Consider the following 17,784-nt stretch of genomic DNA (forward strand, 5'->3'; position numbering starts at 1 on the left):
TTTGTCTCTGGGTGGTGCATAGGATACTTTATATTTTTCTGAATTTTCCAATTTTCATTATGAATAAGATTAATTTTTAAAATAAAGTGTGTTATTTTCACAATTCCAAAATCATTGCAGGGAACCTTAACCAATAAGCACATAGGAAAATAAAATGTTTTACAATTAATCAAATTATTGCTTGTTAAAGGTGTACTAAGGTGTATTTTGAAAATATATGTTTGTATGTAAAGCTATTTAATATCAAAAGGTTTTTTGTATACATTATTACTAACATTTATACATCATTATGTGGCAGATACTTTTCTATGTGATTCATCTACTTGTCATTATAATCTTCACAACTGTTTTGAAGCGTATATAGGCATAAAAGCATACGTATATTTTTCTTACACTCCAGAAAATAAGAGTTAATTTTCTAAGTAAATATCACATTTTATACCAAACAGTAAATACTTAAATTTAATAAGTTAATTAATTCAAATAATTTCTGTGTTAACTGTAAAAGTTAGCTGGTGGTAATTAAATTAAATAAGTAATTAAATGAAATGAATATTTAAAATTCAAAACAATGTAAAACATTTGATACTTTTAGAACTGTGGTCACAATAATTTCAGCTTTGGATGCTCAATTATCATGCATTTTGTTCATTTTTATTTAAAATAATAAGAAATAAAATTGTCATACTGATCTAGGATGCCTTGTGCTGCCAGAGCTTGGCTGGGTTCCAGAGGCCTTCCATTGACTGCAAACTCCATTATGCACCCAACAAAATCATGGCTTTCCACGTGTCCTCTCCTCTGAAGGATCGGATCTAGGGATCTGATACCTCCAACTGTGACTCGATTTGGCTGAACGTCAAGAGTCCTACATGAGAAAGCAAAGATAAGTATATTAGCTCCAACATGATAGATTTCAGTAGAATGTTTAGCTTTAAAAAGAGTGAATATAACTTTCTGGCATGTGTTATAGCGTGGTAAATTTGAATGGAAAATATTACCTATTGATGCCTATTCCCTTACAGATTTCTACAGGATTATGTTTTCAAGGCATGAAAAATAATAAAACTTATGGAAGTGATATTTTCAGTTAGCCAAATGGGATGTATAAAACAATGCTGAATTAGCAAGAAGCAGCATAACATCAGAGAGAAGATAAAGTGCAGCAGAAATAGTGATTATATTAATGTTAGATAATATTAATGTTAGATTATACATTTTTCTTCCCCACAAGATGATAATAATGCCAATATGTTAATTAATATCATAGATGATATGTCAATATTTATTTTTCTCTGTTGTTATTTCTGTTAACATCACTTAGGTTTTAGGTGGCATAATTCTGTGTCTCTTCCTGAGGTGCCATTGAAAAGTATCTGTGGATAATTGTGGTATACAACTTCCAAAGGAGGTAAAGACTGGGATCTTTAGACTAGCCTTGCAGGACCCAGGTCATAGGCAACAATTTCATGATCTACTCAAAGAGCACAGGCCATGTTAGTCTTTCCTTCCTCTATTTGTCCTCATCTCTCCCATCTCGTGTCACACCATTTTTACATATTTTTTATACTCATTATTAACTTTTTATTTACAGAGTAAAAATTCCTTTGGAGAGCATAAAATATTGTAAACTCTCATAACACTTAGCATAATAAAATTATTTGTAAATGCAGAATTTCCTTTTTAAGGTCAAGTAATAGTAAGATCAAACGAATAATTTTACTTACCAGTCATCTGAAACTGCCACATTACTGACAGTGCAATACCCTGGTTCTTGGTTCTCGGAACAAGAGTCCACAGTTAAGGAAGCTGCCTATAAAGTAGGAGAAGGAAACATTCATCCTGGGTTCTGCTGTCCCTATTGTCCTTTACGGCCAACACTGCCCAGTACTTGTTTCTACGTGGACATGATTTTGAAGTCGTGATAACATTTTGGCTTAGTATATAATGACATAATACACCTATAATATCAAATTTTGGGCACATATTTCTTTTACATGTCTAAAACTGTGACATTATTACATATAAGAAGTAGGAAGTACTTTGAAAAATCTTCACCAGGCCCCTTGTGTATAAGTGAAAAACCGATAGGGCACCTGGGTGGTTCAGTGAATTGACAGTCCAGTGCTTAATTCTGGTCAGGTCACGATCTCACAGTTTGTGAGTTTGAGCTCCGTATCGGAGTCCATGCTGACGGTGCAGACCTGCTTGGGATTCTCTCGCATCTAGTTGATATTTTCAACTAGAGAATATCACATAGATATTTATGAATGATTCAACTAGGAAAAAAAAACACTTTAGATAGTGGCATAATATTTTGATAAATCTTAACATAATTTTCTGATTTTCTAAAAGCTTCATGATACAGAACGTCTGAGGGGAAGTTTTATTTGAATAACACCCTATGCAATTTAATCGTCAGAGTTAAATGTGCTTTCTCGTACTGTTGAATTTTTCTACCAGTACTGCTGTAAATTGACATGTTTGTATCCTGTCTATTCAGTGATTCAAAGCTGAGAAGTTAATGATTTTGCCAGTTTCTAACAAAATCCCTTTGAACTGTAGAAAATGACAGATTCAAAATCCAGTAAGGGCCTTCTTTTGGGTATTTTCTAAAATAGGAAGATAACTTTTTTCCTCTGAGTGAAGTACTAATGGCAAAGGTATTTTTTTCCACATTTGGTATTATTTAAAACTTGATAGCCACATACTACAAATGAACTGAAAGAATTTTTCTTCTATCACTTTTAGCATACACAGAGTACCTCTTTTTTTTTTTTTTTTTTTTTTTTTTTTTTTTTTTTTTTTTGCTTTCCCTCTTGCTCCCAAGTCCTAAATTTAGATAGAATTAAATGGTCATAAAATTTAAAGGGGCCTTGGAAGTCATCAGATAAAATCACCTATTCTACATAAATGTCTGTTGACAATATCTTAGCAATATAGTTATCTCCCACCTGCTATGCCCCATTAGGATGCTGTCATTATTAGGAAATCATTGTGGCTAATGTAAGCCCCAATATACAATATCGATACCAGACTCCATATGCTTGTTCTAATTCTGTCTGTTTCAATAATGCCAGAGTAAATGGATAATCAGGAATATTGGACTTTTCTAAATTTGTATTCTCCTAAAGGTCTTCCTCTGAGAATACTAGTTTGGTATTAGGCTGGTTTAAAAAAGCTCAGGCAGGAAGGTGCATACTAACTTATTACTAACCTAAAAAATTATTATTGCCAAGATTTGCTTGTTATACCCCTATTAGAATTCACTGAAGTCTGTATGATTTTTTAGGCACTACTCATAATTAAAATTTATTGAGATTAAAACATTTTTTTCTAACCTCAAAAGGATGTATGGAGCCATGTTTTTGAAAACTCAGGATGACTAACATTCAACAAGCACCTATTTAATATCAAATATTTAAAAATATATAAAATATATACATTTTTATAAAGGAAACTATATGTAAAATATATAACAATATATAAAATTTTAGATATAATTTATATTAATCCTTGCAATAATACCAAAATGTGGAGATATTATTCCCATTATAGACCACATTTTGATTTTCTGCCCAACCCCCTTTTCAAACACAACCCATCTTGAATTATTATCAGATACAGTCTCCAAATGAGTATTTTTCAAGTAGATTTTTTTAAAAAATATTTTTAGAATATCAATGTTTTAAATTACTGTTACTAGGGGCACCTGGGTGGCTCAGTCGGTTAAGCTTCGGATTTCGGCTCAGGACATGATGTGGTGGTTTGTGGGTTCAAGGCCCAGGCTGGACTCCTCACTGACAACTCAGACCCTGGAGCCTGCTTCAGATTCTCTGCTTCAGATTCTGTGTCTCCCTCTCTCTCTGCCCCTCCCCCCTTATGCTCTCTCTCAAAAATAAATAAATAAACATTAAAAAAATAAGTTACTGTTACTAAATTTTATTCTCGTTTTGGTCTCATTTTCAGAATATTGGGGGTAATTTTTTAAGTAAACATTTTATAAATTAATATATGTTAGAATAAAGTTATAGTTACAGAATATTAATACCAAGTTCATAAGAAAATGGAAGACAATATATAAAGTAATATAATATATAATTTAAATGATTCATAAATTTTCACTAATACTTTTATTGTTTCCTCACTTATATTTTAATAAACTACAACTACTAGTCTTGTAAGACCCTGAATGTAACACAATGGATATGGAGATATCAGTGGATGAATATCTGAACATCTAACCTTGATGATGTTGATAAAATCATCTGGTCATCTTTATATCCATCATCATTCCTTTTTTTTTTTTTGTCCTTCGTGTCTCTGTATTTAAAAAATTGTTTAAAATCTTCTTTTCTAAGTTATATTAGAGTGGAGGAGAGAAAAGCCATTGTATCTGATGCCATTAAACACACACACACACACACACACACACACAAAACAAACAAAACAAAACCCCAAAAAATCCCACATGGATTTAAAGTACTGCTAAAAACAAATGGGGAATTTGATCCTTTGATAAAGATTGTTTGTTATTTATATTTGTCAGAAAAAAAATCAATATAAGATTCCTCCTGTCTTATGGCTTTATGAAATTTGTAATTAAGAAGGGCACAAAAGTTTTTCTTTTAAAATTGTGGATCACAGAAAAAATAGCAGAAATATTTTCTATGTTCTTTCTATAAATTTCTTATATGTAGTCCAACAATATAAAGTGGTCCCAAAATTTAGTGCCCAAAAATTTCTATTGTCAGACAAATACATGATTCATTTGATCAGTTTCAAAACTATATAACTCACTGTATTTTTTATATTTTTCTGGATTGTCACAGAGCTGAGACATAAAACTATAATCATTTAGATCACATTTCTTCATTTAAAAAATGATTTCAGAGCATTTATTTTGTTCTTTTGGCTAATTTTTATTTTAAATATTTATTTATTTTTGAGAGAGAGTGCCTAAGCAGGGAAGGGGCAGAGAGAGAGAGAGGGAATACAGGATCCAAAGTGGGCTCCCCACTGACAGCAGAGGGGCTCCAACTTATGAACTACGAGATCATGACCTGAGATGAAGTCGGATGCTTAATCTACTGAGTCACCCAGGTGCCCCAAATGTTTATTTTAATACATGACTTCAACCTTTAACTCTATTTCTATGTAGGGTAGAATGTAAATTTTAAAGAGTAGTTATCATTTTAGAAGTTTGATGATAAAATCCAAAAATATTTTAAATAGTTTTTGTTAGCATTTACTTTTTCAAAAACCCTTGATAGTTGTTGAAAATGCCCCCATGAAGAGACAGTTGGTAAGTAAGTAAATATATATGTGTGTGTGTGTGTGTGTGTGTGTGTGTGTGTGTGTATGTGTGTGTGTGCGTGCGTCTTTCCATTCTAGATGTATTGCTCTGTATCAAATGGTTTCAAACACTTACAGGTAAAATACATCATGCATTTTCCTTTTTAAAGAAAAAAAATACTTGTTTAATGAACACAAGTACTAAATAAATACATACCGTCTTACTGTAACATGAGAGCCATATAATTAAGTGGAATAATATGGAAATCTTGAATATTACTGAGTTTATAATTCTAAAAATACTTTAGCTAGTCAGCAAAAAGAAATTCATTTTATTGCAGTCTCATGTGATAGACCTCACAGATGACAGCATATTGAGGAGCTAAGTGCAGTAAGGACTACTCACTACTGTTTTGGAATATGTGTCAGCATCATCTTTTATCAGTAATTTATTTACAGAAAAGTTTTTTTCATTTGTTTTTAAATTGTTTCTTCAGTTAGGACAAGGATACTTACAAAAGTAGCCATTTTAAGTACAGTTCTGACATGGCCTTAAACATATATAGGAAATGTATAAAATGGAATATTTATGCACTAGGATGTTTTATTTACTTTGCTTCCTTTTATTATTTTTGAGACAAGTTGTTTTTTGTGACAGGCATAGCTGTCATGAGCAAAAGAAAGATTATTACCTACTTGTGGCTGTAGTTCATACCAAAATGGTTAAATTTGACCCTTAATTCATGCTTTAACTTGAAGGCCTGATTGACTGGATGTACAACAATAAAACAAGTTTTAACGTAAAATGAAATGTCTTACCATTCCTGCTCTCCGGGCAATCACAGTGTGAAAATGTCCATCTGACACTTTCTTCATAGTGGTGAGTTTATATGTACCACTGCCTAAATTATAAGAGAATCTTAATCTTTCTTCAGCAATTTCAAGGGCCAAAAACTCAGCCCGGTCCCCTGTCTGGTTGTCATAGTTGTAAAGCAGTAAAGCATGACTTTTAATAGTTGCAAATTTGACATAAATATAGTTGTTATTGGGGTCCAAGCTGGGAAATTCCATGTATGACAGCTCCTCAAATCCATAACTGTTCAACTCACAGTGCTTTCCAAAGACACCTGTAGATGAAAAAATTGACAAATTGACACATCAAATTCCAGTGAAGTTTCAGTAAATGATTTTGGTTAAAATATTTTTATGTTGCAATAATGAATCAGGCTTTACCAGCCTTATTTTGTATTATTCTCCAAAGAATATTGTCTAAATTAAATTGAAATAGAACAAATCAGTGATCTTTAAGGCATATGAGAGATGATGAACTACTGTACTTGCTTCTCTTTGGCCAACTAAAAACCATACCTAAGTAGGTCCCATTTCTAAAAATTAGAATTAGTGGAATGGAGTATGTCTGGAGTTATTTCTTCCCTGGAAAACTTTCAAAATAGTTTGTCACCATTTTAAAAGTTCTAATATGCTGTAATTTTCAACTGAGATACTTCCCTTACAATACTTAATTCTTAAAAACAATTTTAATCCAATTGATGGTAAATTTTGTTTTGACCTTCAAAAAGAATTAATCACTATACTCATGGTATTTTCGAGAGCCACTAGATTAGGGAACCACTGCTTTTAGGAAAGGAAATAACTGTCTTAAGTTTTTTATCTCTGTCTTGCTTTATACCTTCTTTGGGTATGATTTACAACAGGCTACTTTAAAATAGCTTCCTGCTTTTTTTTTTTTTTTTTTTTTTTTTTTGAAATCCAGTATCCCCACTTGTTTGTGCTGGTTCTTTTTCAAACTTGAAAAATGAGTTTTATTGATGTTACAGTGCTACGCCAAAATTCTTTTCCCACAAATATTAGTAGACTGTAGCAAATGATTGGAAAATTAACCCATGCCAATACATCATGATTCTTATTAACTGGCAAAGGTTCCATTCCTTAATTTTGGCTGTATATCTCTTGTAAATGTGTTAAATTTAGTCAGGGAATTGTTAAGCTAGAAGAAACTAATGCCATCATTTTACAAAATATTTAAAACTCGCCTGAGGTCACAAAACCATGGGAGACAGAGCCAGAATTTGAGGCCAGATCTACTGATTGTCTAGTTGTTTTGACTACATCACATTTTATATCCAAATGTTCTTTAAATTAAAATGGCCTAGAAGTTGCTGTAAAAGCCTGTGTTGTTTATCTTTTCCTTCTCTGTCAAGGTTGAGATAATAATCATAAATATGTAGGAAATATGCATATGAGTTATTTCTAAACATTAGCCGCATGAAGGAAAAAGCAAACATATAATAGAAATTATATCTATCGTCAATATTTCATACATTTATTTGTATATCATAAATATATGATATATATCATATATATTATATAATTAATAATGTGTATATATATAACATATATGCACAAATTTTTAAATTTTATTTATATTAAATGTTCATTTACTATATTATATATATCTTGCTTATATATACAGGAAGAGTAATGAAAGTTAAAAGAACAAGCAGAGATGGAGCATAGAAATGAAATAGACTATTGAGTAAAAAACTGTGCTGTGTCTTCTCTTAGGCCTCTTCTAATTAAAAATATGAACACACGCTTAAAAATTGATTTATGCAAAAAGAATATACATACTGGACAGATGTCCTACATTTTTATTCAAGTAGGCACTAGATACAAATTGATTCATGAAATATTTGTTTATGGAATATTTTTCTTAGAGAAAGGTACATTCTTGTTTTTAAAATAAAATAAAATTTAATGAAGATTTTAACACAGCCCTCCAAATGAAATGCTGTGAAAGAAATCTACATAAAGATCAGGTGAAATTATTAAAATTACTCTAATAAGCTTTTCTAAAACAAAATCCAAAAAAATAAAAATCTGAAAAAATTTTAAAAATCCAAACAACAAATCCTTCACTGATGAGAAAGTAAACAGTGCAAAATTTTTTCCCAATTTCAAAATTACAGTTAGGATGTTGTTTTATAGGATGCATGTGTAACTACCTCCAGCTATTTGTATGAGGCATTCCATCTGTCATTTGTATTTGTATGGTTCACCCACATTCAATTTGAAAAGGAAAATACTTTATCCTTTAATTCTCTCTGGTCTCCAGTCATGTATTATTGTTTTAAGGTTTTCTGTTTTCTTTTCTTTTATAAATCTTCTATTGCCAACTGACAATGTCAAAGTTTACATAATGTTTGTTTGTTTGTTTGTTTGCCACTGGAAGAAACAGTGGGAGAAATCTGCTGCCAACTGTATGTGATCTGCCTCCAATTTACATTGTTGTGCTAGTCCGCTTTCCCTGGGGAACTCAGGTAGGGTGAAGGCAAGGTCCATTTGGACCCCAAACACTTTTGCCCAATAGGCAACGATTGTTGTATCAGCTACACTGCAGCAACGACTTGTTTCTATTTGGTATCAATTATCTTAAATCTTCATATTTGCAACTGAAATGCAATGCAATCTCTAAAAATGTAAAAACCTTTCTTCAGTCACTTGAAAATTCATTTTTTCCACTTTGCATTCCAATCCCCTTATCTTTCATTCCAAATACAAGTTAAACCATGAAACCTGCTTGTGGTTATCTATAGAAAGCAGCACCCTTTAGGATTATAACAGATTACTGAAAGAAGTTTTTAGAAGATCTAAAGTTGTGGTTATTTTGACCTTAATCTACTTTTCACTGCTTCAGAGGCATTGTTGGTGAGAATCTCAAAAAAAAATTTTAAAAAGCAGGGATCCTGTAAATGTCACTGAACTGAAAATAATATTGTGTTCTAGTTACTATATCATCTTGAGGTAGTTTTGTTTCATTTTTATTTTTTTGACTTTAGAGAAAGTCCTCAATTTCTGGACCTCAGAACCACTGCTAAATGCATTGCTCACAATTAGATACTTATATTCTGTTTTTCTTTATCATTCTACTGATGTGCTTTGGGAAGATAAAACTAGATAGAGTCATGGAGTTATTTGAAAATGAATTAACACTACATTTTACTTTACTAGAAATCTCAGATTCTGTTTTAAATTCTATTCTCCAATATATGTTGAGATTCACTTTTCAGAGTCCATACAGCACAATGATATGCTCAAAAGACTACAAAATATCTTTCTCTTCTCTTGTTTACGGAGAGAGATTAGGGTCTTTAATTACCGTAGGACATCTGGGGATGAATACTATATTGTGGGGTAAGGTATCTCTTAAATAAATGGAATAATCACAAAGCGCTGAAACAACCCAGGTTAAAATAAAAGCTTGCTACAAAGCTGTTTTCATAGTCCTTGGTGGTCTCAGTGCTGGATAACATTTGAGTGAGATCTGAAAGAAATCTTTTAGTTCATTCCACTATGGTCAATAGATACTAATGTGTTAAAAAAAATTGTAACAACTTTCTTTTTCAAAAAAGACATTATTAGTCTGAATTTTGATTAGTTATTTGGTAGTATCTACAAAAAGCCTGTCATGAAAATTGCATGTCTAGTTATTAAATCCTTCTATTAGAAGTGGATGAATTAATGTAAAAAAAAAAAAGCAAAACAAAACAAAAACCAATTCGATTAATTATCCTTAAAGATTTTAAGTAGGGAGTGACGTCATAGAGTGCTTTAAAAGATTTTTTCTTTGATATGTTCCAGGCTAAAAAGAAGTCATCCATAAATATTGAAGGGAAATGTCCTGAGGAGACAACATCAAATTCAATTATCTTGCATCAACTGCTTTTCTAGTAATAATCAAAGCAATATATTCAAGGGCATTCCATAATTAACTTTTTAAAAAAGTATCAAACCTTTGTACCTTCATTTTGCTAAAACCTCCTGTGTAAAACAACTAATATCTTCTTAATCACTCATGGCCACAATAAAATAAAATTGCTAAACTGTATGCCAAAATAGATTGATATTTTATATCAATAAATAAGCTGAACTCACCAAATGGACAATGGCAATAGTATGACTCCACACCACTTTGGCAGGAACCTCCATTAAAACAGGGGTTACATTCACAGTAATTGACTGAAGATTCACACAGTTTCCCTGAAAAGTATCAAATTCATTTTTAAAAATCTTATGCAAACATATTGATACCATTACTGCATCACCATATGTAAAAATCTGTTCTGAGAGATCATATCTTGGAGAAAAGAAATATAAGAACATTTTACTTGCCATGAGAAAATTGGAATACCTCAGAGTTCAAAATCCTATTTACTTGTCTCAGCGTAAAGATGTGCATTAAAATAGTTGGGAAATAATTTGTATAATCATCTTGGAAGGAACTACTGTTTTCAGGAAAATCACAAATGTGAACATATTTAAATGTTTTCACTGAACTTATTTTCTCTTGTCAGTGTTGCTTCTTTTTTTCAATTTTATAATGAGATTTGAAAGTTCTATAGTATAATTCTCACTGTAGAGATTTCCTTGACTCAGATTTTTTTAAAGGTAAGAATCAATTTCGTTTAGCTTATTTGTCAAACTAAAATATTTTCCCTCTCTGAAATATCCCTTCACTTAAAAATTTCTGTTGTAAAACAGAATAAGAAATCCAGAGAAACACATCATATATTTCAAATACTTAAGATTTACTCTTGACTACAAGTTATGGATACCTTGTCTTTTTTCTAAAACATTCATACACAACCAGTACATCATTCAGTATCCAAGAACTCCTCATAGATCTTAAATCCATTAATATTAACTATTACTGGCCATCTTCTAAGATGGGGATATGGCAGTCAAAAAGAAAAAAAGCAGATAAGTGTCAGAACATGGCATTTCCATTTTAATGGGGGAGATTAATCCAAACAATAGGAAACTTTTACATTTCACAGATGAAAAAGAAGAGGGTCTTGAAGTCTAATATTTTGCCTAAGAAATTGCAAAACTATGGCACAAGACCAATGTAGGTCTGCTCCCATATCTAGGTTTTGCAAAGCTGTGGGTGAATACTTAACCACTTGGTAGGCCAAATTTAGAGTTTATGGTCAATCCTATCTGTTTTTGGTTGTTCTAATGCCACTTTTCTATAATTTTAAAATACTGTAATGACTTATTTGTTAGAATAGCTTCTAGTTTTCCAATTCCCAGAAACAATAAGATGGTATAGAGTTCTTTGTTAATTTCCACTTATTGATATGAGGGTTTAGTTATTTAATTAAATAGAGTTTTTTTCCAGAAAGTTATTTTCTACTTCTTAGTATAAGAACTAGAAATGTTTCTATGAGCATAGATAATCCATTTTATCATGATTACTATGCTTAAAACATAGTCAAAATTTTGTTTAATTTAGTTCTGTTTTTGTGGCTTGATTATGTAGCCACAATTGTTCCAGTTAAAATTATAAGCATGAGTCAGAATGCATGACATTGCTAACTAAACATGTTTCTCTACATCATAGGGTCATAAACAACATTTTTTCTTTATAAATAAAATTGGGAACCTCCTTAAAAGGTAAAACAGTAACAATTTTAGAATACCTTTCCATTCTAAAGGGAAATAATGAAAATAAACAAGTTACCAATCTAGAGGCACAGAAATTGGGTTTTAAGCATTATAGCAATTAGTTACATTTGAGAAACAGGCAGAAGAACTTTATTATAAGCCTGTACCATATCATAAGAGAGATGCTATGTCATAGAACTCTTTCCTGTGGCGTTTTCCAATTGGATTTCTGACAGACCATTCTAGAGAAGTGAATTTTTTTCTTTAATAAAATATTAGTATTGCCCAATAAATAAGGCCTATGGGCTGTACTTTTAATTATTTATTTGCTATCAGGAAAGTCATATCCACTACTTGTATTTTTCTCCACTATAAGAACATACATAATTTTCACATGTGCTATGGGACTAAATAAGGTTTCATTTTCTTTTTTTTTTTCTTTTTGAAAATTTCTTTTAGAATTATGTTAAAAGTAGCATGTATTGAGTACAGTTGTTCTTGAACAATACAGGGTTTTTAAGGAAGCCGACCCCCCCCCCAGTTGAAAATCCACATATAACTTTTGACTCCCCCAAGAGTTAATTACTAACAGCCTGCTGTCGATCAGAAGCCTTGCCAATAACATAGTCAATTAACACGTTTTATATATGTATTAATATACTGTATTTTTATAATAAAGTAACCTTGAGAAAATAAAATGTTATTAAGAAAATGAAAAGGAAGGAGAAAATAGGTTTATAATACTGTACTATATTTATAAAAAAAATATATATATATACATGTGAGGTGGACCCTGCACAGTTCAAAAGTGTATTGTTTAAGGGTCATGTGTACATAGATTAACATACTGGACAAATGCAGTCAGTAGAACACTTATATTGTGAAAACAAGTTAGTGGGTTCCAAAATTACAGCTTTACTTTTTGATGACTGGAAACGGGGAGCAAAGAGTAACCAATTTAGGGAGCACGGGCATGAACAATACTCAAATATTTGGACTTAAATTTCCTCCAAGAAAAATATCTGTGTATAAAAGCCCAAGTCATTGATACTATAAATCTCAAATACATCCTCTTTAGAATCCTGTTGGGAAAGACTACCTTTTAAACTTGTGGTGTAAACAACAACAACAAAAGAAAATCAGGTGTTTTTTTTTTTTTTTGTAATTTATATAAATTAGCTATCTTATTTACCCCTCACAAAATTAGAATTTAATACAGACATCTGAATTTAATTTAAATATACACTATAGGCTATTTCAGTCCAAAATTAAGAATGGAAAAAAAAAACCCAAATTAGGTAGACTTACTCATGTATTAAAACATATAGCAACTATGGAAATTGCAGAAGAAACTACAAACTAAGAAAATATTAGTTTGAGAATGAATTTCTTTTAAAAGTTAAAATAAATTCTCAATGGAATCTGATTCTTTGAGTATACAACAATTTAAATAGACAGTTGTAAGAGAAAAATTCAGTCTTTCATTTTACGTTTTAATTGAAACCAGAGCTTTATTTTCTTACTTTTCCCTAGTAGATAAATATTTTTAAAAATGTGAAAAGTGGCTTTGGTAGGGGTTAAATAAATGGATTTATTGTTGAGTTTGAGAAAAATAGTCTTAAATGTTGGTATTACAGTATGTAAATTATTTACCATTCAAAAATTTAGTTTGAGTACTCCATTTAATGAGGTTTTTTTAATAATTAGTGAATTTCAAAGAAGTTACCATACTAGATTCAAAGACATAGTTTAAAAAACTCAATGTTGAAATTTAAATTATTATTAAAAAGACTTGTGTAATGAAGGAAAGATGTCATAATTTTACGTAGAATCAAAAGAAAGCCTTCAGTTGCAAATTTCTTAGGTTTGGAAAGTTCATGCTCTATTATCCAGTTAGAAGTCAGCAGCAAGTTCTGCAAACATCTATCTACTTAAATACTCGTGTTAATGGCATAATGTTTATTAGAGAACACAGCAGTTTGAATTACTCTAACATAGAAAATAATCTGATGTGTTGGAGAATCCATATAAAGCTAGATCTTCGGTCATTAACTTAATTAAAGCTGCAAGTCTATTAACAATATTTGCCATAGCCTTGAGGCTTTGAAGTATACTGATAGGGCTTGCACAAAGAAAAGGATCTCAAACTCAAGGATCTGGAACTCAAAAGGCCTTGTTCTATTAAGATATGTTAGTTGTGACAGAAGTTGTTTACAAGCTTAAACTGGTCTAAGTCCTTTGACATCCATCAATTAATTGTGCTGATATAAATTATTTATCATAGATAGAAGGATGTGTGCTTCAAGAAGTATAAGCTCTTAGCACCTGGAGAATAGGAATGCTGAAGATAATGCATAATTGGAGGCCAGTGTATCTACAGACTTTCCAAGATTATAGTTTAAACTTACAAAATAGATTTAGCATGTATCTTCACGTTTGGGGCAGAAGTTATGATGAATTCATAAACTGACCGTTCTGTGATCACCTATGGTCTTTTCAACAAGGACGCATATTCACGTTTCATTCATTCCAATGGAACATTTCAGTGTTGATTATGTGGAGCAGCACACTTATTCTCATCTGCTAATTTGTCCAGCTATGAGAATATGATTTCTGATACCTGACAGTCCATGTAGGCTTCACTTTAATATCTTAGACTGTACGTAATATATTATATCACAACGAATATTATTTTTGCACCTTTTGTATTTGTACATAGGTAGAAAGGAGACTATGTGAAACTATTAAAGTCCATTTTATATCTAAATTGATTATACTATTAATAAATATAATTCTACAGGAATGCAAGCTGGTGCAGCCACTCTGGAAAACAGTATGGAGGTTCCTCAAAAAACTAAAAATAGAACTACCCTTCTACCCAGCAATTGCACTGCTAGGCATTTATCCAAGGGATACAGGGGTGCTGTTTCGAAGGGACACATGCACCCCTGTGTTTATAACAGCACTATCAACAATAGCCAAAATATGGAAAGACCCCAAATGTCCATCAATGGATGAATGGATGAAGAAGAGGTGGTATATATATACAGTGGAGTATTACTCGGCAATCAAAAAGAATGAAATCTTGCCATTTGCAACTACGTGGATGGAACGGGAGGGTATTATGCTAAGTGAAATTAGTCAGTCAGAGAAAGACAAAAATCATATGACTTCACTGATATGAAGAGACAAAACAAAAACACTGATATTTAAGAGACAAAACAGATGAACATAAGGGAAGGGAAACAAAAATAATATGAAAACAGGGAGGGGACAAAACAGAAGAGACTCATAAATATGGAGAACAAACTGAGGGTTGCTGGAGGGGGTGTGGGAGGGGGAATGGGATAAATGGGTAAGGGACACTAAGGAATCTACTCCTGAAATCATTGTTGCATTATATGCTAACTAATTTAGATGTAAATTTAATAAATAAATAAATTAAATTAAAAATTAAAAAAATAAATAAATCTAATTCTATGATATATATGTTATTTATTCTGAATATTTATGCTTATAAGCTTTTTTACTATTTTTGCAGAAAGTAGCTTTTATTCAAACTATTAAATGTTTCCTATTATTGTGAAAAAAACTATGAAGATAGCTCATCTAAATATCCTAATCAAATAGTATTTTGTTTTATTACATCAAAAGAAAGCAAAAATATCATGTTTAAGAGCTGCTAGAAAGAAAGGCAAAGGGGAAAATATTTTATTTTTGTATTTTAAAAAATGTACAAATACAATTTCAATGAGGCTACAGATGATGATGTATAATCACATTCATAATATCCATGACAAGTTTACAAATACATGTTTGTTTTCTGCAGAAATAAGAAGCATTTAAGCTTCTGGAAACCTCTTATTAATGCTTTTGTAAGTTGCAAATCATATTTTAAAGTAAAGTAATCAAAACAAGAAATGAGCCACTCTTCCATATCTCTCAGAAATTTTCATTTCCTATCTATTCGCTACATTTTGTTTATGTTCTATGGTTTTCTTGTCACATGATCATTGACAACATCCATGTATGACTGTTGTGATTTTGAAAGAAGGACTCAGTTACAACTCCCATCTTCATGAAAGCAAATGTTTGCCAAGTTTTTCAGTAAAATTACTATGCACAACCTGTTTATAACTTTATATATGTCTGGAAAAAAATTCCTATTTATACTGTCAAATGTCATAAAAGTGATGAATGGACATATCTCATCCTCTGAAATATCAGGACTTATTGAGAGCATAGGAAAACTTCTCCATATGGTAATGCACCCTGGCACGACTCCAAATACCACACCTAAAATGCATCCAGATGTGTGAAAGTGGATGGGAAAGGTTAAAGGGGCTATGAACTAATTCTGTTAGGAGAGACCCAGATTTGGGAATAAGCTCCATCTACCTGCTGCATTTTATAACACCATCCATTCCTATGTGAATGACTTAATGCAACATTGTGCTACAAACAGTGGAAACCTAGAACAGGAAGACAAATGATAAGTGGTTACTGACTCCAATTGTGCTTTCTAATTAGTCTTCTATTAAATGCGAGAAATTTTCATTTGTATGGGAAGAGAAATACTGGATTTGTAGTTGTTAATTTCCTCTGGAGGAGGAACTGAGGCATGTTATGAACTTCTGAGGTATGAATATATGAAAGATATTCTCTTTTGATTTACTGAGGTATATATCAACAATGATGTAATTTCTGGTATTGTTAAACCTTGTGAAAATCTAGAAATTAATTTTTCACATGTCCTATACTATACTAAATTGATTCATTCTTTCGAATAACCTGTATTATAGTGAATCAAAGTTCCACTTAGTGATATAAAAATTAAATTATAGAACAGTTTTTTAATAATGAAACATGAAGTGATTGTTACTGAATGTGAAGTCTCACTATATATTTTTTTCAATTTCCTTTTGATCATTTTTCTGGTAATTAGGAAAAAGAGATCAGAAAGACAAGTTATACAAACAAATTCATTCCCTCTAAATCACTCATTCATTTAAAAAAATCCTTATTTCATGTGTATTATGGGATGCTATGATAACCAACTGGAAATTAAAATTTAAAATATATATATGGTATATACATATATATCAGGACTATGCTGGTGGCAATGTGGTAATCACTACATCCCTTTATATCTTTTTATTGTGTTTGTTCCATAATTTTCATTTTTATACTTATACCTCTAGAGGACGTTCACACAAAATCCTTGTTCAGCTAACACTTAATCACCCCCTGTAGGATTCTTAGGATAAAGTCTCTTGGTTTGTGTCAGTGCATAAGCCACTCACTCTTTCAATCTTCAGCACAGTTTCTAACTTCATGTGAAATATGCAGTGGTTGTGTGTGTGTGTGTGTGTGTGTGTGTGTGTGTGTGAGAGAGAGAGAGAGAGAGAGAGAGAAAGATAGAGATGGGGAAATATCTGAGGATTATTTTAAACATAAAGTTTAAGAAAATCTCACAGTTTCAATTTGTAATGCCACAGACTTTAAAAACCGTTAAAGAGGGGGTGCCTGGGTGGCTCAGTTGGTTAAGCATCCTACTTTGGCTCAGGTCATGATCTCACGGTTCATGAGTTCAAGCCCCACGTTGGGCTCTGTGCAGACACCTGGGGGCCTGGAGCCTGCTTCAGATTTTGTGTCTCCCTATCTCTCTGCTCCTCCCCTGCTCACACTCTGTCTCTCTCTCAAAGATAAATAAATATTTAAAAAAGTTAAAACCATTAAAGAAATACAGATTACATTACAAAAACAGTAAACAGAGTAAAAAATATAGGTGATTGGAAATAGTTCTCATGATCTGATATTGAATATACACAGGCTTTGGAGAAAGCTTTACTAAAGCATTAGTACTTAATTAATATTAACAAAGCTAAAGCTGACTGCAATAAATATTTTTAAAAATTCATTCTATGAGGTACACATATGCTTAAGTATCAATCTTGTCTTATGGCTGATTAGCTCTTTAAGATGTTTTGATGCATTTACTCCATCTTCCTTAAGTCAGGT

The 17,784-nt window shown here is 31.6% G+C and overlaps 1 protein-coding gene across 1 annotated transcript in view; it reads right to left on the bottom strand.

Annotated features, from left to right (window-relative positions):
• Window positions 1–17,784, bottom strand: part of FAT4 (FAT atypical cadherin 4) — a 175,987-nt gene that overhangs the window by 14,850 nt on the left and 143,353 nt on the right. The window contains exons 10-13 of the mRNA XM_030313110.2: window positions 10,252–10,356; window positions 6,115–6,422; window positions 1,728–1,813; window positions 689–868 (exon numbers count right to left, since the gene is read on the bottom strand). Of these exons, the coding sequence (XP_030168970.1) occupies window positions 689–868; window positions 1,728–1,813; window positions 6,115–6,422; window positions 10,252–10,356 (679 nt within the window). The remainder of the gene's footprint in view (window positions 1–688; window positions 869–1,727; window positions 1,814–6,114; window positions 6,423–10,251; window positions 10,357–17,784) is intronic.

This window comes from Lynx canadensis, chromosome B1, assembly GCF_007474595.2.
Source record: "Lynx canadensis isolate LIC74 chromosome B1, mLynCan4.pri.v2, whole genome shotgun sequence".
NCBI classification, from domain to species: Eukaryota; Metazoa; Chordata; class Mammalia; order Carnivora; family Felidae; genus Lynx; species Lynx canadensis.